This window comes from Gavia stellata, chromosome 23 (genome assembly GCF_030936135.1).
Source record: "Gavia stellata isolate bGavSte3 chromosome 23, bGavSte3.hap2, whole genome shotgun sequence".
NCBI classification, from domain to species: Eukaryota; Metazoa; Chordata; class Aves; order Gaviiformes; family Gaviidae; genus Gavia; species Gavia stellata.
The window spans coordinates 12,175,663-12,200,335 of record NC_082616.1 but is presented as its reverse complement, the minus strand read 5'-3'; the positions used below and the strand labels follow the sequence as shown (position 1 = coordinate 12,200,335).

Genomic DNA, 24,673 nt, shown 5'->3' with positions numbered 1-24,673 from the left:
TGCGCCGTCCCCTGCCAACGGCCGTTGTCATGGCGGGGGGCGGGGCTATCGCGCGGCAGCGCTTCCGGCCGCCGCCCGCAGGCTGCGCGGTGAGGAGCGGCGCGGCCCGGCCCGCTCCGGCTGCGGGGCGGCCCGGTGAGTGCGGGGGCAGGAAGGGCCCTTCGCGGGCTGCCGTAGGCGGGTAGCGATGGTGGGTCTGTCCCCGACCCCCCCCCCCGGCGGCCTTGCCGCCTCCGTCAGCCGCTGGCTGCTGGGGCCCGCTGCCCTCGGCGCGGCGGCCGTTGCGCCGGGGGCTGCTCTCCGCCCTGCCCCCGCCGTGGGGAGGTAGCGGGACGTGCTCCCAGCGTTCCCGTGTGATCCACGGCCGTTCCCGCAGGGTGGGGGGAGGAAGCGGAGGGCGGGAGGGGGATCTCCCCTCAGCAGGGAGGTCAGGTAGCCTCATCGCCCGCGCTAGGTGCGGGCAGCCAGCTGGGCGTCCTGTCCCTTCGGCGGCAGCTGCCTGCTCTTCCGGCTGGGGAGAGACGTGTGTGCGGGCTGCAGCCCGTCCCCAGGCCCGTCTTCTTCGGGCTGCGGTGGCAAGCAGGGGACACCGAGGATGCCCCATGCTCTTTCCATGCAGGAGTCTCCTGGCCTGGTCTGGGGTCAGTGCACGACTCCGAGTGCCCCTGCACTCTCACAGGGGCTGCCCGGTCCTTGCGGGATGCTCTAGCCTGTCATCTAAAACTCGGCCTGGGTGTTTGCTGCAGCGTGCTGTCCTTTGCTTCATAGGTTTAACTTCTGCTTCAGCCCTGCGGACCGTGCCTGTTGTTGCAGGGCCATTATTGTAGCTTCAGTAGTTGGAGCAATCCTAATGAGGCAGGTTGGTGCGTAGCAGTAATGTCTCTTGTTAAACTGGGTGGAATTGTTGGTGCAGAAGAGCAGACAAGCTCGTGGGTTCACAATCTGCTACATCTAGCTGGCTTTTCTGTTTATCTCTTTTCAGCTTGTTTTGCCTCTGGAAGGGGACACATTCATGGCGTGTGATGGCTGACTGTATGCAAGAGTTGCTTTTATTTGAATCTGTTCTACAGGCTAGTCCTAGTAAGCAGGCTCGATTTGCGGATTTTCAGGCCTTGTCATTTTTAGGATGAATATGTAATAGTTGAAGATGTTGCGCCAGCCCAGTCCTCAGTAGCTCAGTATCCTCGCCACAGGAGAGCCAGTGAAAAGCCTTCACAGCGCAACGTATCGTACTGTGCGTGTTGGATTACTGCTCCTCCTCTGAACAAATTCCCTACCAGTGGAAGGCTAGTGATGAGAGCGAGCGATGTGTTCTCATGGCAGCTTTTGATTCTGCAAGTACTACGGTGGGAAGAACAGGAGATTTCTGCTTTGCAGCCTTAAGAAAAAAAGGAATCGGCACAAAGTGTCTGTGGTCAGCTCCTGAAACGAGCAGCTCGCTGAGTACAGTTACGAGCTCGTTCACGCCAGTGGGAGAAGTTTGTGGTTTGGGTTCTTGTTTCCTGCTGGGGATCGCTGTTGTCTACATGTGACCACAGCTTTTGCTGTGTGCTCAAATGGAAATTAGATGGGTAGCTGTGAAATAACATAAGTAGTTCGAAAATAATTGCATTGGGGAAAAAATGTTACGTTTTTATATCATTGATTATTTCAGATAAAGCATTCAGTGAGTCTTTGCTTAATTCATCCTCAATATGTGGAGTGCTAGTGTGTTGTACAACTGGGAGGAAAAAAAATCTCAGTGTGACTGGAGAAAGGGGAGCAAAGTTTAAATATCGTTTTTTATGCTTATTTATAAGAGTCAGCCTTTCTGTCAGGAGTCAAATCATGTCATTCTCGTTCTTACAAAATTTCTATCAAAACTGAAGTGTAGCATTTGCTTGTATAAGTGGACAGTGTTTTGAGATGCTTGTTGAGCTCTGAGCTGGCACAGGTGGTTCTTTATCCCCTTCCTGGGTCTTCTGTTTTAGGTGTAGTAACTAGCAAACAGTGGGGTTTAGGTATTTGTTAGAATAACGTTAATGGAACTATTTAAATCTTAATAGTAAGCTTACTGAGCTGGAGACTCAAAGGCTAGGAAACAGGAAAGGTTTGGTTCTGAGGATAATTTTTTTCTGTAGAATTTAAGGTAGGGGTTTGGGTGCCCTGTTCTCCCACTTGCTTGTTGTGTGAGGTTGGGGAAATGATTCTTCTTCCCTCAGGTCTTGTCTGCCTTATTTGTAAACTCCTTAGGGCAGGGGCTCCCTGGGGCTTTTTACTGTCTGTAGTATCAAGTCCATGGAGCATTGATTTTACATGGCTACTACTGATCTCCATGAATCTGTGTATTTTGTAGCTCTCAATTTTACAGTTTCTTGAAAATGTTTTATTAAAACTGCTTTAACAGAAAGTTGTATTGGGATGTGAGTCTAACTTTTGGTTTGTTGAAATGAGTACAGACTAAAATTCGAGTTTATAGCTCGATGGGAAGAGAAGGAGCATCTCTTTCTGATGCTATGGATATTACTCTCGTGTCTCTCTTACGCTTAATAGGGCTTCGTTACTGTTATATTAATACAAATTTTGTTCCATTTGTACACTATTTTTGATTTGTTTTTCTGAGCAAGATTTCTAGTGTCCTGTGTGCAAGTCTACTGCAGCTGAGCACGTATAGAGAAAAGGAACCTTAGTTAACTTTTAGGAAGTGGAAAGAAATTCTTCACATTCAAAATGCATGCATATGTAGTTGTTAGGAACACAGTGAAACTCAATAGATTGCAGGGGGTGTTGTTCAGAGCATCTTCAAAGTTCACAGAAATATTGTTTGTTCTGGGATCAAACCTTTTTTTAAAAAAACCTCCGTTCTTTTGAGAATTTTGGAGCAGCTTAAATCATTACTTGGAAACGCAACATAACTGGAACGGTAGTGGAAATGGTGAAGCCCTTGTAAGGCTACAAATGGGCATTCAAAATTTAGAGACTGTAAGTCCATTTTGAGTGATGAATTCTTTAAAAAAGAAAACACATGGAGGAAGTTTTACGATTTCTTAGCTTTATAGTTTGAGAATATGATTATGCAGTCTCCTATGCTTTGGTTGGTTAAGCATTTGGAATTTTATCCAAGTTTTGTTTAAAAGTCTTATCTCAAAGCCTGTTTAAGGAAGTGTTTATTTAGGATTGCAGTTAACTTTTACTTAATCTTACCTTTCTCTTATTGCCTGATTAGGGGGGAGAATAATTTCTTAATTCTGTATGCCTTAATGAGAACATTTCCTTTGATGATCTTCTGTTTGCTTTGTCCCTATTACAGGTTCTAATAGTCTCTAGTGTTTCATGTAAAATTACGGTTGAGATTTAAACTCAAATTAACTTCAGAGAAATCTCTGTGTATGACTGGCGGCATGGTTTTAGATATGACTGCTTAGGGTGACACTTCTTGAAATCTGCTCTTCTAGCCAGACTTTTCACAATGCTCCTTTGAAAGTCTGGTCTCTTGAGCTCAAGCGCCTTACGTGCTTAAATTTGAAGTGAAGCACTCTCGAAAGTCTGGGTGTGACTTTTGGCCACTGAAATCTTTGAGTTTCGTTAGCTTGCGTGCAAATAGCTAACGTGCAATGTTGTTAACAGCTTTTTGCAGAGAGAAGAAAGATGGAAAGTAATGCAGTTTTACTGGAATCCAAGTCCTCGCCTATCAACCTTCTGAATGAAATGCATCAGCTGCGTCTCCTGGGCCACCTCTGCGACGTGACTGTCAGCGTGGAGTATCAAGGTGTCAGGGCAGAGTTTGTTGCTCACAAGGCTGTACTGGCAGCAACAAGCAAATTTTTCAAGGAGGTGTTCCTTAATGAGAAGGGCATGGACGGCCCAAGGACCAACGTGTTCTTGAACGAGGTCCAGGTTGCTGATTTTGCTTCATTTCTTGAGTTTGTCTACACTGCTAAGGTAGAAGTGGAAGAAGACAGAGTGCAGCGTATGCTAGAAATCGCTGAAAAGCTGAAGTGCTTGGATCTCTCGGAAACCTGCTTTCAATTAAAGAAGCAGATGCTTGAATCGGTGCTGTTGGAGTTGCAAAACTTCTCAGAATCGCAGAACTCTGAGGAAGAGAGCGCTACCCAGCCAAGCATTTTGCTCGAGTCCAAAGCAGCTGCTGTGGCAGAAGCTGACCAGGCAGACTGTCCTCTGGATCCTCCAGATTCCCCAGTAGGCAGGCCCAGCAATGGAATGTCTCCTGAGATGCCGGCTACCAAATCAAAAGAGAAAATGGACAAAAAGAAGGAGATGATGAAGCCTCCTTATGCCAAAATCAGAAGAGCAAGTGGGAGACTGGCTGGGAGGAAAGTATTTGTGGAAATCCCCAAGAAGAAATACACAAGGCGGCTGAGAGAGCAGCAGAAGAATGCAGAGGTTGCTGTTGAAGAAGACAAATATCCTCAAGACCAGGATATGTGTGATACGGAGAGAGAGGAGGAGCAAGCGGAGAACAACATCAAACCTGAAAGTGAAGAATGCGATGGCAACTTTGAATCGGAAGAAAACTTGAAAAAATCTGAAGAGGATAAAAAGAAACGAGGCAGTAACTTCAAGTGCAGCACATGCGAGAAGGAATTCCTGTATGAGAAGAGTTTTCTAAAGCACATAAAGCACAGCCACGGCATTGCTGCCGAAATAATTTATCGGTGTGAAACCTGCAGTCAGACCTTTGCCAACCGGTGCAACCTAAAAAGCCATCAGCGCCATGTCCACAGCAGCGAGCGCCACTTCCCTTGTGAGCTCTGCGGTAAGAAGTTCAAGAGGAAGAAGGACGTCAAGAGGCACATTCTCCAGGTTCATGAGGGTGGTGGGGAGCGTCATCAGTGCCAACAGTGTGGAAAGGGGTTGAGCTCCAAAACTGCCTTGAGGCTCCATGAAAGGACGCATACAGGCGACAAGCCTTATGGGTGCACAGAGTGTGAGGCTAAATTTTCTCAGCCTTCTGCACTTAAAACACACATGAGGTATGAACAGACTTCACTGGCCTTGTTAGATTCTGGGGGGAGAAGCAGAATCCCCTGGAACACACCTTGAGCCTTCAAGTGAAGTGGGGATGTAAAACGTGACTGACTGGAAAGTTCCCGTATTTCCTTTTTTCATAGCTTCCCCGCCCCGCTTTTCAGGTTAAGGGAGTTGCTGTAATTTTCTTTAAGCCAAAGTAGAGGTGCATGGGCCGAGGCCCACTGCTGCTGAAGTGCACAGTTAACTTTTCACATGGGAGTAGACCTATTAAGAGTCAATGGGGTGTTTCACGAGAGAAAAACAACCCCCACGCCAAATTATTCGTAGGATTAGGGCTATAATTATTTCAGCTAATTTGATGCCTCTTTATATTCAATAGAAAGATGTTATGTAATAAGAATGAAAATATTCTAAAAAGATTTGGCTCTGCATTAAATTCAAGAACACCAGATTTGGGTGCTAAGCATAGAAAACAACTGATATGTGACTAGAAACAGGCTGACACATCACCGTCTGGAGGCGAGTGAAGCGCCACAGGCACCCACACGGAGCTGATGAAGTCAGCTGTAGCGCTTACATTGCAGTAAGACTCAAAGGTGGAGGTGCTAATGCATGGTCTTGAAAGTTCATGGGAGAGACGTTTGTATCAGGGCAATAATTCTAGCTATTAAGGGCTTTAGCCTGCTCTTATCAGTCTACCAAAGCCGTCATCTGCAACCAAAGTTCAGATTATAGCCAGGGAGTAAGCATGGAGAGGGAGGTATAGATGAAATATCCCGAAGTACTACTACTCGGATCCAAAAAGAGAATGCAGTAGTGTCAGCATATTCCAGGGTGGCATTTCCTGCAAGGTAGAAGGGTTCATTAACCACGGCTTTGTTTCACTGTCACTTTTGAAGTCAGTGGGTTTACTCCCTGTGGTAGAAAGCACATCCAGAAGCGTAACTGTTGCTAGAGTGCTCCTACGATGTTATTGCTGATGCAGCTGTGTGGCATCTCTCTTTCATCATGTGTCCTTTCCTAACTGCAACTGACTGCTTTGTGCTGCATAAAAAAATCAGGTTTGGGCATAAGTGGAGTTTCTCCTCCATTGCGTCCCACCATGACTATTCAGTAAGCTTGTTGAATGCTGGAAACTCAACGCTGTCCTAACTTGTGTATCGTGACAGTCTGTGGTGAGAATTTCTCATCTTTTTGTATGTATTTTTACATCTGTGCTCTTCCTGTTGATGTATATCACCATGAAAACTGGCCTCTGTTGGCTGTGCTCCTGCAGCATTGTTCAGGAGAGTCCTGAAGCATGCAAGGGCTCACAAATTTAAGCTAGAGTAAACTGGCATAGGCAGCAATTCTGTAAACTGCCCTTCCTGTACACACAGCCTTCCTCGGGAGATGATACCACAAGCTTGGGGTGACAGCAAGAAAACTGACTGTATAAAAGTGGCATCTTTTTATTCCGCTCCTTGGGTGCCACTTGTTCCAGAGTAGCCAGTGACTCTACTTGATGGCCCTGCGAGAGCAGCGTGCCAGGGAACACGTCACTCACGTTCTGTGTGGAATATTTTATTAATAGTGTCAGCCATGTAAGGATACCTGCTTTACTTCAGATCCCAAAAGGTGGTTAGATTTTTTCTTTCAGTCTGGCTATCTGGATACAAGTTTTCTAAACTTTACTCAATTTTTACCTTTACAAATTTGTTTCTACCCTAAAGAAATTTCTGGATCTGGGCCTTGTTCATGCAGCACATGCATGATCGAGCAATAAAAGTAGCACTGGAGAAGCCACAATGCAGAATTTGGCCCAGCTGAAGGGGTTTCTAAAAGACAGGAAAATCTTGCGTGAGCATACAGTCGCTCTTCAGAGAGCAGCCACAAAGCAAAGACAGCTTGCGTTGTGCTGCAAAGGAAAGAGATGTACCTCGGTGCTTTAACGTTGCTTTCTCATTTCAGAATCCATACTGGTGAAAAACCTTTTGTCTGTGATGAATGTGGTGCCAGGTTCACTCAGAATCACATGCTTATATATCACAAACGATGTCACACAGGTAAGGCTTTCTTTTGCAGTTTACTACATATAAGAGGAGGCCTGCTGTGAAACCAGGAGATCTTATTTTCATTCAAAAAATGCTTTTTTGTTGTTGTTTTCTGTACAAAATCAGATATTCTCATCCCTAGACACGATTTTACTGAGAAAGGTTCCTATAGGTGGGTAGGCAGACAGTGGAGAGAGTAAAAGGAGCTGATTAAAGAGAAGAGGAGTTCCCGTCTGGCTGGGGTCCAACGTCTGAAGTGTGGACTGAGGCTGCTTTGGATTGTCTTCAATATCCAAAGATCTGCCATCAATAAATGTTGAAAGTTTAATTCTTAAGAGGAAAATGATTTCTCTACAAGTCTGGAACGGTTAGCTCAAGGAATATAAGAGAGCTGTCTTGGCTTATCCTGATCTTTTAAAAAGCACGTATCTTTCTCCCAAGTATCCTTCATGGTGTAAATTGGTGTTTTGAATTGACCCTTTGTACTGCCCACAAGTTGTGTGCGGTAGTTGTGTGCATCTCTTAATTGACCTGCCTTAAAACAGGGTCTGCCTTCTGTCAGTAATTTGTAATTACGTGTGGTGGCAGAAAACATTAAATTACAATGAAATATAGTATAATTCTAAGAACGCTTTTCAAGACGCATGTAGGTAAAATTGGGTGCGTACAGGTGGAGGCCTTTCGTCAGAGGCCTGCAGCGTTGTGTTTATGATGAGAGAAGCCAGAATGCCCCAGAGATGGGGAGAAGACTGCTAGCTGCAGATCTCCCTGGGCTTTCCGTACGCTGTGTAGAGCTGTTGGTGTACTGTTGGATCGGTGTGGTTGCCCTTGCACTTGGAGGGGTTTGTGCAGATTTCTCGCAGGAAAGCTCTGTGCCTTACGCAGAGATCACTGCTGTCACTCGTTTGGATCCTTTTGTGAGGCTGGCACGTGCCTTTCAGTTTTTGCGTGCGGTGTTTACTAGCGTTCTCAAATGCTACATTGGTTTAATTCTCCTTTTCACCCTTGCTGTAGGGGAAAGGCCTTTTATGTGTGAAACGTGCGGGAAGAGCTTTGCCTCTAAGGAGTACTTGAAACACCATAACAGAATCCATACTGGATCCAAACCATTCAAATGTGAAGTTTGCTTCAGAACATTTGCACAGAGGAACTCACTCTACCAGCATATAAAAGTTCACACAGGTAGGAGGTGCTCTTTTTGTTTGAAACGAACCACCACCATTTAAAGCTGTAAACCTCACAGTTGTGTAATTCAGGCAGAGAAGGAATTTCTCAACTAGGATTTCCCATTACTTTAATTCCTACCTTGCATGCACATTTTAATGGTTGATGCAGTGTGTTCTTTCATCCACTTCCCTTCTCCTAGCACTCCCTCTGCTTCTTACTGTTACAGAGATTCTCCAAAATACTTCCAAGAGCTATGCAGGTACTGTTAACGATGTGCCTGGATTATTAGTGTCCAAAGAACTGTGTCTGGTTTAGCTCTGAGCAAAGCACTGCAGAGCACTGATCGCGTTCTTGTCCGCTTGACCACCTTTCATGTTGGCATTCTCTCCTGCGTGGATTTTCTCTTCAGTGTCTGTTTTATTCCCACCTGCTCCTCTGTTTTTTTGAGTAGAAAGCAGTGACCATAGGTGCAATAACACTGACTTTCAAATGGTGCTGTCTGTGTCACCTAGGTTTTGTGTCAGTGTGGAAGGACACAGGAACAGTCACTTTCACTCTTTGCAACCTTTCTCTCCATTTTACGTCCTCTTACCCTGCCTCTTCAGGGGGACAGCACTCTCTGGTTTCTTCCCAGTGCTAGCTCTAGATTTCATCCCTCCTATGGAATCTTAGACACGCTTTCTCTCTTCAGTTTTCTTTTCAGCTCTCTCGAAGTCCATGTTATTCAGCAATACAGCAGGTTGCAAATACTCGTGTCACTTTCATTGCGTAATAAATACCACGCTTGCTTATCCAGCGCCACCCTGTAGGAAGTGTCCTTGCCAATGTTCTCTGTGTTAATGAAATTCTTGTTTGGCTTCCTACGTTTTTGTGTCTAGTGCAGCATTACTGTGGGGGGAGCAGGGGACATCGGCGCAGCAGTGCTGATAATGTTTCTTTCCTGGTCTGGAATGTCATCTCTTTCTGTGACACTGCTTGCATTTGTTAGAAAGTTTTTTGGTATCCCTTTTTCTACCTCAGCCAAGGAAGGAGTAACTTGTATTCTGGGCAGGGCTTTAGTTGCTAATGGAAAATACATGTAAAAAATGTGGAGGCTTCAGTGGTTGCACAGGTTTATGCAGGATGTTGGTCTAGTCCTTAATTCTGTCAAGGATCTGCTTACTTCAGATGTGTCAAAATTTGCCCAACTGTGGGAATTCTGAAAACATCTTGGTTTTTTTCTGAAGACGCTTGTGTGTGCCTTAATTGTTTCATGAAGTACCAGAGTTATGTGAGGTTCCCCAGTGAGCAGCCCTCGCACTACCCCAACATCATCGCTTTCATGTCGTGTTCCGCTTTCAGGCGAACGACCCTACTGCTGTGACCAGTGTGGTAAGCAGTTCACACAACTGAACGCGCTGCAGCGGCACCATCGAATACACACTGGAGAGAAGCCATTCATGTGCAATGCCTGTGGGCGCACTTTCACCGACAAGTCCACCCTCCGCCGGCACACTTCGGTAAGAACCTGTCACCCCCCTGCCTTGTAGCCCTAGAGCCTTCTTCTGTGGCCACATACCGACCTGTCAACTTTGTCAGGCCTGGAGGGGACTTCTGTCCAGTTTTTGTTGGGTTTAGCGCATGGTCCTCTCTCCGACGTAGCGTTGCAATACTCAAATGGTTTGTGTTCAGTCCCGAGCCTGCAGTGAAGCCATTCTTAATCTGTTGAGGCATAGCCTGTGTAGGTCACGCCTGAGGACTGTGCAGTTACAGGTTTGTTCTGTGACCTCCGAGCGTGTTCCCCGTGCAACAGGCAAGTGAGAGAATTCCCTTTCTGGGCCAGGCTCTCTGCTGGACCGCTTAAGTGCTTCATGCAAATGTGAAGCTCACCAGGGAGACAGATTAGTGCCTGGACGTATACTGACCTAGTTTTGGGGCGGTTATGTGGAATGAAAAGAGAGACCTTTTCTACCAGTGTCAGGTATGAGCTGGATCCAAGCTTTTGCGTCCTGGACAGTCATCATGTGTTCAACCTTCTGTTTTTTTGGTTATTTTTTTTCAGATACACGATAAAAACACACCCTGGAAGTCCTTCCTTGTCATTGTTGAAGGAGCATCTAAGAATGACGAAGGTCACAAAACAGAGCTTCCCGACGAAGAATACGATGTGTCACCTAAAATACCAGAGAAGCTGCTGTCTTTCTCTGAAAACGGCCACTATCAAAACTTGGCTGCTGTCCCGGGGGGTGTCACTGCGCTGCACGACAACGGTTCTGCCGCGGGAACAGACTGTAAGTCGGATGGGACCCCGGGACCCCAGGAAGCCCTTATGGCTACCACGTTAAGTGAGCTGACAGTGCTGCACGCGCAGACAGACGCTATTCAGCCGCAGCTTCATGCTCTGGTGAATATGGAATGATGAGGCATTTGCAAACCCAGTTGAAGCTGCACCCTTTGTATAGTCCTTTGACTTTGCCAATAACCTTCGGAGGGAACCAGGGGAAGCTATTGCAAGGAAGCAGGGCTAGATGTGAAAGACATGCACTGGATTTCCAGAATTTCCTCAAAAAAAGTCATTACCCACCTCCAAAGTGTACAGCTCCATCTCCTGAAGGTAGGGCAGGGTCACACCGCACCAGGGTGCTGGTAGAGGCAGCCAGAAGTCCCAGGAAGTTTATTCCCTACCAATAAAAGGGTGTGGTTTCAGCTTGTTCGTTCTAGCTGGCCTGCAGTGAAAGTAAGGACCTATGTTCAGAGAGGTTATAAAGCAGGTGGGAGCTTGATTTGCGGTTGATTTGATGACACATGTACAATCAAGAGAAACGATGTTGTGTTTCTCAGCCTAGTAGCTTAGCGAAATTAATTGTGTTTTCCCTAGTGGAAATTCATGCAGAAAATAAATTTTATTAAATTACTTTTCAGGAAATGTTGGTTTATCTCTGCTTTTGCCAAAGATCCAAGCAGTGAGGCAGCTCGCTCCTTGGGACCGCGAATGGGAGCGAGCTTCAGAAAGGTGTAGAGTTTCACTCCGGGAGTTTTGATTCTCTAGTTGCAAAATGGGCCAGTGGGAGCCACGTGCTGAGTCCGTGCAGGCGGTGGGCTTGTTTTGTACCTTTCAGTGAAACCTGGTGCAGTTTGACAGTTGTGTTCAGCCTTCATCTTCTAGCTGCTCCAGCTTACGTACAACTTGGCAATTAAGAGATGGAAACGTCGCTCGTACAAATGTCTGTGAACAGCAGCACTTCAGCTGTGCTGGAAAAGCAGCTTCCTGCCATGTTCCTGTTAGCTTGTACCTAAGCTGTTTTCTGCTGGTCCAGATCTGCCAGCAATGCTCTTCTCTTCAGTGTCGCTTAAACCTTGCTGTTGCTCTGAACTGCAGACTTACTTTTAAATTCAGTAATACTCCTGTGGGAAAAGCTAATTACTGTTTTGCTGTCGAGTTCCCACAGCTAATTCCACCAGTGCACGGGTCTCCAGAGGAGAAAAAAACCCCACTTTCTGAAAGATGGCATTAGTCTAAAGGTAAGCACAATCAAGCCTTGCAAGGGCCTGTTCTATGGCTTAGGGGTTGGCAAAGCAATAGAGATACCCAAACTGGTGGCACAGAGCTATTTTTGAACCTTAAAGGGATGTCTGATTGTTACCATGGAATCATAACTTAATCTATAGAAAGGGCGTTTTTTTAAAAGAGAACATTTCCAAGAGGTTATATTTGAAATATTTATTCAAGCATGACGTTCCTGTTGAAGCTCAGTATTCCCAGTGACCATTGTAAAGAGTTTGTAGATATATTTAAAGTCTGAGCATTAGTACCTGTAGCCAGGGAATCTTTTGTACTCCATGAATGTATGGAAGTGAGTTCCTCCTATGAACTGTTCTTATTAAAATATTTGAAATCTTAAGCCTGACCCTTCCAGTGACTCGATGACTGTCTCGACTGTTTCTATACCCTCCCCATAACGCATAGCCCCCCGCCGCTGCGAATGCACTGACTGGGCTAAGCCCTGACTCGGCTCTGCTGTCGGGCGCTGCTCTTCTTCCTCCCCAGGCCCTGCCAGGGAGCGGCAATACCTCCCGCTGGAGGCCTGGGCCAGACCTTACCCCTTCCACAAGTCGGGATCGGTTTCTGGGAGCTTACCTTCAGCTAGGCCTTGAGAAACGCTCCGGAAAAAATGGGGCACGTGATACTCTGGGGCATTCCGGTTTCCTGCAGATGACATGCTGTACAACAAGCAATTAAGTGGTGTGACAGTCACTGTAAAATGCCCAGCTGGTGCTTTCCTAGACGAGTGTGCACCCATGGGATGTACCTTAACAGGTCACCAAAGCAGCCGAAAGGAAGCACTGTGCCCACTGGCTTCTACCATCACACCCCCCCGGCTTTCCATCGGGCTCTAGCTTCAGCCTGCCTTCTGCCTTTTCCAGGAAGGAACGTTTGTCACTACTTACATTCATGATTTTCACTTTATTCATGTACAGATTCACACAAAACATGATATTCTTACTAAGGCCGTTTCATGAGTAAGTGTTCATAGTACAGAGTTGTGTACTGGGGGGGAATACAGCAGAGTGGCAGATTGTCATTTTCAAACTGTCACAATTTACCACTGACACACTGGAGGACACGCTGTAGCCTACGTACACAGAACTAACATTTGTATTTTAAGGGTATTACTCCAGAGCACAGTAACAGCCCACACACCCCCAGGTGCATCTTACCCCAACTGTGCATAGCACTGACACCTGGAAAAGTGAACAAAAAAAGGCGTGAAATACGTGCCTCGGTTCTCTGTGACGCTAGGAAAAGTAAACCTCAGCCCGTGCTTCCCCTCACCAAGGTGCTGGACACAAGACAAACCTGTCAATACGATGGGTCTTTCTTTGCTCGCTAAGGAAACAGGTCCATTATTAAACAAAAATGGTTCCAAGCCCACCCTTTTACCATGGGTAAGTCCAGCAGCGGTTATGTCTTTGGGCCCTCTTGTCCAAAAAGAGCAAATCTGCAGCTAATGCAGCTTTCGCGATTAGATCACCCACCTCCCATGCTAGCTGCCTCCCAAGGCCCGCGTTCTCTCTGCCCGGCGGAGGTGGCACAAGCACGCGGAGGTCTCTGGCACAGGAGCGGGACGCCCACGGAACATGTCAGTCAATCCTCGGTTCTGATGCGCTGAGGTGTGCGAGCATCTCGGGTGGAGCAGGACCACACGCTGAACAAAATTTAAAGTACTTCTTGGCCGAGTTTGTGGACAGACATACGTGACGTGTGGTGGTCTAAGTTAAAGTGATGGTTTTGTGGTGGACAGAGGTTGATTGTGAGCCTTAAAAACACATCTGAGGAGTGAAAGAACTGAAGTTGCCTGGAAGAACGAGCATCGTCCCTCCAGGCATTTTCAATGCACTCACCTTGCCAGTTCTGCACGGCTCAGGGGTCTTTTCTATCAAGTTCAGGTACACAGAACAGTCTACAGAAAATAAGCGACCAGCGAGGTGAGTCAGGAAAACAAAAAAAATAATAATTTGGCATGTTCCAGGAGCATTTTTTGGTTTTCTTTTTTGTAAGCCAGTGGTAGAGACAAAGTACCCCTTGAATAGAACTGAACCTCTTAGACCAACAAGCCAAGCCGTGTTCGGCTCAGATAAACGCCTAGATTACAGACAAACCGAAGGGAAGCGGGAAGCCGGCATTCGGGCTGCCAGAGATGATCGCTTCATCAGGAGAACCAAGGGGCCAAGTCCACACCGGGCAACAGCGCCCGCCGAAGCTGCCTGCTGGGGGTCACTATGCTATTCCCGCTCCGGCTGTAGAAGAGGGCCCACTTAAACAGCACTTGTGCCAAATAAAGCAATTAATTCATTACTTTTTCATTCTTTACATGCCAGTAGTGCAGCTGAGAAAATCACTTCATTACAGAGAAATACTGAGTGACAGCTCCCGCTGATGAACTGCACAGGCTCCCGACTCCTCCTTAACGTACACACACGAAATAAGGGGTAGCTGAATCATCTCTAGTTAAACAGCATTGCACAAAGAGCCTTGGCTGCAGACACTTTAAAACACATTTCTAAAATTACTGCAGGAATTTTTAAACACGGCTACACCTTTCCAAAGCAAGCTCAATTCATCTGGCACAACTAAGACAAGGTTTCTGCATCGCATTGAGTCTCGGTCAACACCTTTGTGCGCACAAGAAGCAGGCAGCTTCGCCAGCCGCAGAGAGCTCAGACCCTAACGGGTCCTGCCCGGCGCGCACAGACCTGTCGCAGAGACGGCAGCAGGAGTTCACGTAAACGAAAAGTTAGAAAAATAGATTATTACTCGGGGTAGGAGGGATGGGATGCAGCACAAAATAAAGTAAGTGGAAAAATAGATCCAAGAAAATATAGAAGACCCTTACATTTTATATTTAGATCTGAAATACAAAATACACCATTAACTAGGTCTACTCGGCGACGCCTGTGCGGAGGGCTGACACCACTCTAAGCAGTCCTGTCCCCCAGCGTGTAATGCTGCCCACACTGGGTCATTAGTATGCTGTATTTATACGTGCACACATGTATCTGTATAGGATATATACACACACATGCATACTGTACGTATGAGTCACAAAGCCTTTCACTAGCACCATTTAAAAAACCTCAATCATTAAAAAAAAAAAAAAAAGACCAAACCCAAAGGTCCAAGTGTCTCTGGCAGAGGTCCATCCCGGAACAGAAAACAGTAACACCACAGCAACAGACCAGAAGCAATTATTTGTACTGTTCGGGCACGGGCAAAGAACTATTTACATGCCGGAATCAATGGTACTGAGCCTTAAGACAGAACAGCGGGACAAAATAGTAGTTGCAAGTGCAGACTTTGGGTTCAGCAAAACGAGGAAAGGCTTTCTGCCAGCACTGCTGCTTTCACCTCAGAAAGGTCTGCCAGTGACACCCAGAGCATCGCTTCCCCTCTACCCATGTTGTCACGACAAAGAGCAGGATACTAAGGAAACACACAAGTCATTGGATTTGTAAGCAACAAAATAAAGCTAGGTATTTTACCACGTATCCCATCGTGGTCCTTGGCTGTAACACAAGAACAGATTACTTAGGCTGCATGCCACAGATACCACGCACGATTCACTTCAGGTCCCCATCCCCTTCTCCTTGGATTGACTTTTTGATGCGAAGCAACATGGTTGTGAGCCACTGATCCAACCGTGATATTGAATCGAATTCTTTAACCTATTAGAAAAAAAAAAAGGTTTAAATTAAGATATTAGAAAGCAAACAAGACTGCTGCAAAAGAAGCATTCTGCAGCTCTTGAAGTATGGTCTTGTGAAACTTTTACTCTTCTCAGGGAAAAAAATAAAATTAAATTAAAAAAGGGTATCTACCGATCTATCCAAAAACACACAGAGCACTTTAAGCCACAGTAAAACAACGAAAGGAGCTGGAGCAAAAGCAGGCAGGATCTTTACTGAACTGTCAGTGATAAACCAGCAATTTTAAAGCATGACATCTGGGACTCGCTAGAGCGCAGGCTGGAAGCGGCTCCGCTAACGTCGATCTCTCCTGCGGGCTGTTTTGGGGCGGGGTGGCTCAGCAGTGACATGCCCAGTGTTTTGCCCCACCAGACTCGGTCACAGCACTCGGAGCTCAGGCAACCAGTTACCCAACATTTAACGGGACAGATGCCCCAAAAAAAGATAAAAAGGGAACAACCCGCCATCCATGAGCGCACCTCAGTGAATTCGTGACTACTTACCGCCTCGGTGTATGCCTCGCAGTTTTGCTCCTCGTGGGCTTCCAGCAGTTTCTAGGAGAACACCGTTGAAAATCAGGAAATAGGCTGTTACTGCGTGTTCCCGCAGGGGCGGTGTGCGGGCATCGCGTCCCCAGGAGCGAGGGGACCTCTGCCCCCGCGCTGCGAGGCACCCACGTGTCCAGCAGCGGCAGCTGGGCAACCCATTCAAACCACCCGCCGCGAACACAAAAAAGGTTTTGGGGTTTTTTTTAAGTTAGCTAGAATAATCATCCTTCTGCTGCAGCTACTTCCACAAGTCTGGGATAAACCCAGTGCCAAGTGAGTCTGATGTCCTCCAAAATGTTCCAATAAGTGACCCAATTGATGGCAAGGTGAAAAAGCACAAAGTAAAGGGCAGTACGCGTTTTCAAGCGTGACTATTTTAAAACCGGCTTTACTCACTTTCAATAGCTTGCACTCCCGTGAATCTGTGAACGCAGGGAACATTTCTTCGTATTTCTCAAGTGCAAGCTGAAAGAGAGAAGACAATGCTTAGGCTCGTTTCACACAAAACTACTTGCTTTTTATTTCCATTTTTGCCTTCCAGTCCTAAAACCGCATAGAGAGCTTGGGAAAGCATTTGCGGTAAATCCAGCTCGACACTACGGCACTTCACGCTTCAGTCCATGCAATTCCCCGGGCATGCAAGAACGCATCTCACCCGGCAAAGGTCGATTAAGAGGGATGCAGAAAGTTTGGGATAACCGCCCTGAGCCCACCAACCTTGGCGTTCAGCTCATCCACGATGAAGTGGCACAGAGCGGCTTTGAAGAAATACTCTTTCGCGCTGTACTTGAGCAAAGGATTATCCATCGTGTTTGTTCCGACCTAGGCACAAAAAGGTATCATTAGAGTTGGGAAAGGAACCCACATCATTAAGGACTGAATTAAAAACAGGACAGCTGATTATAATTACACACTGCCAGAATGCAAATAAAGACCACAGAAAAAATGCCAGTGTCCGTACAAAAAGCTATTGGGAAGCCAGACAGATTTGTAACTAATCCCAAGCGAGGTCAGAAACCCGCAGGCAGCTGAGAGAGCGCACCCCCACAGCCCGTCCTCCCAGGGAGCCACTGCACCAGGCCAGGGGTACCACGCCGGTACCTCAGCATGTCCCGTCTGACGCAGAAAGGGGAAAGCGAGTCGCTCGGTGAAAGCCTGCTCCAATATTAACACTCCAGAAGCACAAAAACAGCACGGCAAGTACTCCCAGGTAAATACCTGGTACAAAGGCAGAGCAATCAAGTTTACAAATCTGGGGGGAAATCTTCTGCCAAACGTATTTGTAAATACGACCAAAAGTGTAATTATAGATTTCCTTCTCCCTGCTTCCCCCAGTTTCTCTAGAAACAACAGAATTCAGGGAAAGAAAATGCCTTTGGTAAGTTAAAGCGACTCTTAGAAGCAAAGGAGCAAACCACATCTCGTAAAGGTGTCATTAAGCCCCAAAAAAAGCAAGATTAGGAGCTTCTGGGCGACGGCAATTTTGTGACACCGACACACTGACCCACTTTTCATTTTCGAGAAATTTTTGCCCCGTTGGACGAAGCGCACAACCTCACCTGCTCATAGATTTCTATCGCCTTCTGGTACTGCTCCAGCTGCGCGGCATAGGCAGCCACCTTCAGCAGACACTTGTTGGCTGAGCTACAATCAGTTATAGCATTAAAGTAAGTAATTGTGTCCTGGGGGAAAGAAAAATCCATACCCTGATACCTCCAAGCACTACCTGTACTACTTAGTGTATATAAAAGCAGGACCCAAAAGCTAGCAAGTTAGGAATTTTCTTTTTAACAGCCAAAATTAAAACACAGGGAAAGGCACGAGGACCTTCAGCTCAGCACAGAGCTGGTGTCAGACACTGCTCAATCCCTCTGTGCCCAAAACAGGCACCCCAAACCAGGCAAGGCTGCATGCAGGATGAAAACCTTAAACAGAAATCTAAGTAGGACTCGGGCATCCCACCAAAGGACATTTTGGAAGAGGCCGGCAGGCCAGGCGTGCGAGCGCGTGGGCCGTCCGGGACAGATCCCCATCTCCAGCCCTTCCCTGTTGTGACTCTTCTACAAAGACCACTTGCCTGTTAGACTCCTCTCCTTTGTAGTAGTCTGCAGCCTGCTCGTAGTGTGCAATCGCCTGGGGACAGAAACATCGCGCTTGAACGCCACTCCTGACGTACCGTTTTTGGTCAGACCAGTGTACAACGACCACGTTCACAAAAGCTTTTCCATTCCGCGTGCAAAGGGAGCAGCGGCACGGCACACTGCGGGCTTTCTGGTGGAGCGAGGCGCTGCCACGCATCCCCTGCACGCTCAAAACACGAGGCTGCCCTTGGAAATTTGACCGTGACCTTGTTAAGAGTCCTGAGCTCCGGTGCAGGTTTAATACAGGTGACACTACGCTTGAGGTAATGACTACAAACGCTTACGATCACAGGGCGACAAGGCTTCTGCCAGGTTTGCTGCGGTATAATAAACCGCTTAACAGAACAGCCCTGACATAGCAGGGCTTGATTTAAGTGGGGCTGCACGCAGAGAGGCAACACTGAAGCCATTAATGGAGAGAGACGGGATCCAATGAAGTGGAGCTGAGGAAGCAAATGATTGTCTAGAAAGTAGTATCTAGAAACCGTGAATTTTTGTTCTGCAAACCTCAAGCAGAAGATTTGCAGCAGGATTCCTGCTCAGGGACCTCGGTTACGGGAAGGAGAGAGGGTTGGTGCTGAACTGTGAACTAAAAGTAACAGCAGCTTCCTTTGGGCGCATCAGAAAACAGCTATAAAAGTGCCCCACAACTTTCCCAAAGTGCTTTTCAGACGTGAAACACCACTTCAGTCAAGGAGGTTTCTCGCCTGGGCATTTCTGCCAGCCCTGCTGTGCTGTTGCTCAGCAGAGGGGCACACGAAAGAGTCAGGATTGCCCTGCGAGATACCGGGGCTGGGAAAATCCATCACTCATGCTGTTAACGCTAACTTCAAGTTACGGGTGACTTGCACCTACATGAAGAAGCCCGGTGCTGGATGGGAGAGGGGTTTTATCAGCCGCGCTGAGCTCGGCGCTGCTCTGGCCAGGGAAGGAAATGCAGCTGCTGCCGCAGCACCTGCAGAGCAGTGCCAGCAGCGCCCGGCATCCTTTACCTTTTCGATGTCTACCAGCTCGGCCTCGTAGATCTCCGCAATGGTGATGTGGTGCTTGGCAGCGATAGTGAATCGCCCCTAGAGAAGGCAGAGGTTGCACGTGAGACGGGGGCTCCCCCTCTGCCCAGCACACACAGCATTTACCAAGCTGCTTCTCTTACACGCACATCGGTCCACGAGCTGCCAGTGCAGCTTCTTACCATGTCGGTGTAGATATCGATAGCTGCATTTAAGCAGTTGATGGCCTCTGCAGCATGAGTGTTCAGGAAAAACAACAAAGTCAGCCAGCACGTCAGACTTCCAGCCCAAGACCTCCCCCCCCTCCAAAAATCAGATCTCGGTAACGTTTCTCTTCATCAGACCACGCACCAGCTTCTTCAATAAGTATCTACTCACACATGTATGTACGTATGTCTGGAAGGACAGACATAGCATTTTCAACCCCTAAGACCTACAGATGTAACGTCCCTCATATTTTTGCACCTGCAGATCTAATCCCGATTCACCCAGCCCGAACACCCCCATCCCACCGATGGCCTGCCTGTTCGCCTGGGCAAAAACCCTGACGCTGAAAGGTAACAGTCAAAAACTAGGATGGGCAAAATACAAACATCAGGCTGCTTCCTCAAACAGAGCAGAATTCAAAATGCCAATCTCATAAACAGGCAGGGGCTGCCATTTTCTAGGAAATTCGGGGCTTTTACAATCGTAAAACAGGAATACCAGCCCTGAGTTAGTTTCTTCAGCCCCCTGGCACAGGAAACCATGGGTAATACTGGTGGATTGGTTGGTTTGTTTCCAAACACTCAGCCAGGGTAAGGGAATCGGAGGTCTTCCAGAAAACCACAACCCTGCTCTTTATGACCAGATTTCAAGAATCCTCATCCCATCAAAGGTCGATCCATCTTCCTCCCCTGGGAACGGGGCTGGGGCTAAGGGCAGGGACCCCCCTGGGATCCAGACCTGAGACCTGCCTGAAGTATTCCTTAAAGAAGTGAGCACGTCTCCAAAGTCAAGCTAAACCAGGAGGGAAGCTACCGACGGCAGCGCTTCACAACCAACACGCTGCAGCGTACCAAAGCTCAGCAAAGGCTTTGGTACAGCCAAAGCGCCAGAGATCACCTCGAGATGACACCCCCACGCGTGCCGGTCCACGCGGCAGACCAAGACGATGCTGACTAGCTCGCATCATCTGAAAAACTGCTTTGGAGAAGCAGAAGTGCAGGAGGTATTATGGCTTTCGAGTAGCCTGCAGTGAGGATCCGCAGTCCCGGCCACTACCGAAAGCCTCGGCGCACCACCTCCTCTGCCACTACACAGCCCTGCAAGAAACAATCCCGGATATCGCTCCCCTCACCTTGCGGGTCTGCTTTTTTGTAGGCGTTCCCGGCGTCCACGAAGCTGGTGGCCGAGTCGTGTTTGCTCTGCAGCTGCATGTGCAGCTTGGCCGCCTGACAAAACGCATTTCCTGCGGCTGGGAGAGAAGCGCACACCGACCCCATGTACCCCTCCAACCCGGCAACGAGCAGGATCGCCGAAAAAAGGCAAAGCACACGTCACTTCCCAGGACCCAGAGAGGCTGAGACATGCAACAACCCCAAATTGTTTGTGGCCAGGAGCTGCTCATCTGCCAGGGGTTGAGCCCATCCCCATGGGGCGCAGTGGGGGCACCCCACACGCACGCTCATCCTTGGCAGTGTGTGTTCACCCTCGCTACTGGCTGCGCCCATGGATCAGCAAGGGGGATCCCCTGGATCTCAAAACTCATTGGATTTGACATCCCACCCCAAGGTATTTTCTTGCTGAAGAGCAAACCCAGGGCAGCACCCCTTTCGCAGGCTTCCCTGCAGACTTAGGAGCTTTCATTTTAAAATGGTACACCGCACCCCAGCTATTTAACATCAGGAACATTCAGGTCACCCCGCCTTGGCCCACCCTCCCAATATTTAAATCATCACAGGGCTGGGCAGAGCAAAGGAACTACATTGCTACAGGGACCATCCCCATGGAAACAGCCTGGGATGCAAAACTCCGCTCCCGTAATTCGCAGGAAGATGCTCGGGCGCTCGCGGGTCACCCCGGCATCAGCCACCCTCTAACACAGGCCCCGCAGTTGCGGGGGCTGTACTCACCGCTCCAGTTTTTGGCGATCTTGAACATGTTGGCAGCCCTGGTGTACATTTCGCAGGCTTCCTCCACCCTGGTGTTGCCCCTGAAACACAGCGAGAGAGCCCCTGATGCCGTGCCGGAATGGAACACCGCCCCCGAAACCGGAGCCGAGAGCTGAAATAGGGTTTGGGATGTTGCAGCCCCGCGTGCTCGGGTGACATGGCCCCTCGGGCTTGACAAGGCTGATCACCCTGATTTTAAAATGCTGGGTGAGCATCACGCTGCTTGGAGAGGGGAAAGCTGGATTTAGGGGACCAGCAGACCCCCGCCCTCACCGGACCCTCTCCCAGGGGGTGCCAGCTCACTACCAAGACACAGTGGAGATAGGGAGAAATTCGGTTAGCGTCTAAGGGGGTCCCCCAAGCGCCGCTGTGAACAGGGAGCAGGCGGAGTTGGCAGGCACCGAATAACTAAGCCCTTGCTAGAACGGGGAAGTGGAGTTTTTCATTGCATAAAGCAGGGACAGGAAAACTGAGGCAAACTCACTCCTGAAATGGCAACTTAGGGTTTTGGCACATGCCTAAAGAGTTTGGAGTCTGGAGCAAGCCCCCATCTGCTCCCTGATTTGGGTCCCTCCTTTTTTGGGCAGGAGCAGCTGGCTCTCGTAAGAGTCTCACAAGACACTCAGCAAAAACACCTGCAAAAAGCAAGCTCCGGTACGCAACAAACCACCACATCATTCAGAGAACATAAAGCAAATCAAAAATTAAGAGATGCTAGACAACTTGCTGCTTGCATAACAAACACAGGCGCACGCTCTCCGGGTCCCAACAAATAAACCTCATCAGCCCAAGCCCCGACACGCCGCTGGGTTTTCACCTCTCCATCTTCTGGTAGGGAAAGCGAGCGAGAAAACAAATCAACACAAATCTAACCGATGGGGTTTGGCAGCATAACTCGGCTCCCCAAACCGGATGATTAATGATTACTTTATCCTGAGAGAGAAGTTAAATATTTTTGTTAATTAAATGCAGATTTCTTCATGGACTTGCTCCTGCAAGCTCGTTACTGCCCTCTGTAGCACACGGGCCTGCTGAGCCCAGAAAGGACTGGAGCGCAGGAGGTGACAACATTTATTATTGCCTTTTATTTTTTCCCCTTACTTCTTCTGGCAGCCGACCACATTTCATTTCTAAGTACAGGCGGTTTTTCTGGACTGCTCTCTCTTGCTCTTGAAAGCCGCCTTTTGCGTGAACTAAAGCCAAAGGAGGCGGCACGAGGTAATGCTACACCCTGCAAAGCATCCAAACCAGGGCCGTTTTCAGCCTTTTAGTCTCAAAAAAATAAAAAAGAAAAGTGCTTGTGCAAGCTAATGGAGCTCTTCAGGAAAAACACAGCCGTCAATAATGCTTTTGGCGGGCAGTCAGTGGCCTGGGCACCCCCTTTCACCAGGAGGATGCCGAGAGCAAAGTTACCCACCACCTTTTCTTCCATTTTAAAAGCAATTTTTCTTGCATCTATTTTTAGCCCAAGAAAATGAGAAATTTGCCTCTCAAAATCTCTGCCGGTTCACTCCCAGGATTTTCAGCAATTTGCTGCCCGGATTACGCCCCTGGAGCACGCCCTGCCCGATTAATCTGCCAGAGGACGGAGAGGAATTTATTTATAAAACTTCTGCTTTTAGGGCTGCGGGCACTAGATTTTTCCAGGCTGTTGTTTAGAAACACCAAGGCCTCCATGGGAGCATCACTCCATAAATGCTCTTTTCTTAAAAATAAAAATAATAAAAAAAAAAAAGCCAAAATTGAGGTGGCCAAAACTGCTGGTTTTTCAGAACCCCGCTGGGCACAGCCGTAGCACCCCCAGGAACATCTACGTTTGCACAAAAAGACCCAGTAAACAGGAAGCTTTACCATTTTCTGGGGGTATCGCTCCCCCTGGCAACCCCGTCCCTTCGGAGGGTCTCTGTGCCGCGAGCCAAGGGCTCGGAGCTGTGAGGGGACCACGGCTCCGCTGGGCAGAAATCATCTGCAAAAGCCCGAGCCTGGTCCGAACCCCCCCCGGAGCTGCAGGAGGCCTCCAGGAGGATGGGGGGCTTCGAGCCTCGCCCTGGCACCGCTCGCAGCAGCCCGAGCAGAGCCCTTGGGGTGCTGCTGCCCTGCGGGGTGAGGATGCGCCCCAGGATAAGGGGAGAGGCCAGCCCTTGCCAGGGCGAACCCCGGTGACGCCGCAGCCGCGAGAGGATTACCAGCGGCGACTCCCTACCGGGATAAAGCTGGGATGAGCGAGTGCAGCTGCTGTGGACCCGGGGACACCCCCCACGGCGGGCTGAACACGGTGGGGGGGGCACAGGCAGAGGCACCCTAAGCTGCAGAGGCCGAGCAGGCTCGTCACACTGCTGTGCCCATGGACAGCCGCAGGAGAGGCAGCACCCGGGGGGGGGGGGGGGGGGGGGGGGGGCACAACACTGGAAGGGGGGCTGCTGGAGCACCGCTGGCCGGGCTTACCCCTGCTATGCTAAGGTGGGGGGCCCGTGTTTCCCTCCCCACCCTAACACAGCCCACCCACTGCAGAGGCTAAGGGAGACCCTCACCCACGCTGGGGGGGGGGGGGGGGGGGGGCACAGCACCCAGGTGGAGGGGCAGGAGCTGGGGCCACCCCCCTGCAGAAACCCACGCACAGGGCCCAGCTCCCTTCGAACACCTGCACCCCCCCTTTTGCAGCCCCTCCCTTCCCACACCCGCACCCCCCCTTTTGCAGCCCCTCTCCTCGCACACCCGCACCCCCCTTTTTGCAGCCCCTCTCCTCGCACACCCGCACCCCCCCTTTTGCAGCCCCTCCCCTCGCACACCTTGCAAGTCCCCCATTTTGCGCACCGTGCTCCCCCCTTTTGCAACCCCTCCCTTCGCGCACCCCCCTCTTGCAAGTCGCCCCCCCTTTACAATCCGGGCACGCCCCCCTTTGCCATTCATTCCGCCCCGCTCACCCGAAGAGCCCCCGCAGGAAGGAGTGGGAGCCCTTCACCCGCTTCTCGGCCTCCGCCATCAGCTGCACGGCCTCCCGCTCCTTGCCCGTGCTGTCCATCGCGGCGGCTCTCCTTCCTCCTCCTCCTCCTCCTCCTCCTCCTCCTCCTCCTCCGGCGCTGCACCGGCGGGCGCGCGCACGGAGGGCGGGGCGCGTGCGTCAGGCGTGGGGCGCGGTGGGCGCTGCGGGATGCACGATGCGGGATGCACCCTGCACGCCCCCCCGCAGCATCCCCAGCCGCACACGACGCCCACCCCAGCGCGGAGGAAGGCAGGGGCGCCTGGCCGGGCCCCCCCTCAGCTCACCGGCCCTTCGGAAGCGGCGACGCGGGATCCCCGATTCACGAGCGACGGTCTAGAAGCTCCAACGACCCTTTTGCGGCTTCTTCGGAATAAAAGCGCCCCGACACCCGCGCGTACAGCTGGAGTCTGTCGGCTTTTGCACCTCCGCGACAAGGGGGACCC

The 24,673-nt window shown here is 49.3% G+C and overlaps 2 protein-coding genes across 4 annotated transcripts; one reads left to right on the top strand and one right to left on the bottom strand.

The window, feature by feature from the left end:
• The first annotated feature begins 120 nt into the window (after positions 1-120).
• Positions 121-11,353, top strand: LOC104254576 (GDNF-inducible zinc finger protein 1). Its single transcript, XM_059828547.1, has 6 exons — positions 121-135; positions 3,607-4,973; positions 6,922-7,016; positions 8,019-8,186; positions 9,513-9,670; positions 10,213-11,353. The coding sequence occupies exons 2-6, from the start codon at positions 3,628-3,630 to the stop codon at positions 10,567-10,569; spliced, it is 2,124 nt and encodes a 707-aa protein (XP_059684530.1). The 5' UTR covers positions 121-135; positions 3,607-3,627; the 3' UTR covers positions 10,570-11,353.
• Positions 11,354-15,269: 3,916 nt separating this feature from the next.
• On the bottom strand, positions 15,270-24,269 carry NAPB (NSF attachment protein beta). 3 transcript variants are annotated; one of them, XM_059828554.1, is made up of 12 exons: positions 24,172-24,269; positions 21,209-21,288; positions 20,785-20,796; positions 20,434-20,550; positions 19,277-19,323; positions 19,077-19,154; positions 18,021-18,076; positions 17,503-17,587; positions 16,661-16,765; positions 16,340-16,408; positions 15,899-15,949; positions 15,270-15,374 (listed from the first exon to the last, which is right to left on the bottom strand). In XM_059828554.1, the coding sequence occupies exons 1-12, from the start codon at positions 24,267-24,269 to the stop codon at positions 15,270-15,272; spliced, it is 903 nt and encodes a 300-aa protein (XP_059684537.1). The 3 variants fall into 3 exon arrangements, with proteins under 3 accessions (XP_059684537.1, XP_059684536.1, XP_059684539.1); XM_059828553.1 differs by lacking the exon at positions 20,785-20,796; XM_059828556.1 differs by lacking the exons at positions 20,434-20,550; positions 20,785-20,796.
• Between the last annotated feature and the right edge of the window lie 404 nt (positions 24,270-24,673).

Coding starts and splice junctions, on each gene's coding strand:
- LOC104254576 (XM_059828547.1), top strand. CDS start 3,628: ATGGAAAGTAATGCAGTTTTACTGGAATCCAAGTCCTCGCCTATCAAC. Junction 4,974..6,921: donor GCACTTAAAACACACATGAG/GTATGAACAGAC, acceptor TTCTCATTTCAG/AATCCATACTGGTGAAAAAC. Junction 7,017..8,018: donor TCACAAACGATGTCACACAG/GTAAGGCTTTCT, acceptor CCCTTGCTGTAG/GGGAAAGGCCTTTTATGTGT.
- NAPB (XM_059828554.1), bottom strand. CDS start 24,269: ATGGACAGCACGGGCAAGGAGCGGGAGGCCGTGCAGCTGATGGCGGAG. Junction 17,588..18,020: donor AAAGGAGAGGAGTCTAACAG/GCAAGTGGTCTT, acceptor AACTGATTGTAG/CTCAGCCAACAAGTGTCTGC. Junction 16,766..17,502: donor CGATAGAAATCTATGAGCAG/GTGAGGTTGTGC, acceptor TTTTGTGCCTAG/GTCGGAACAAACACGATGGA.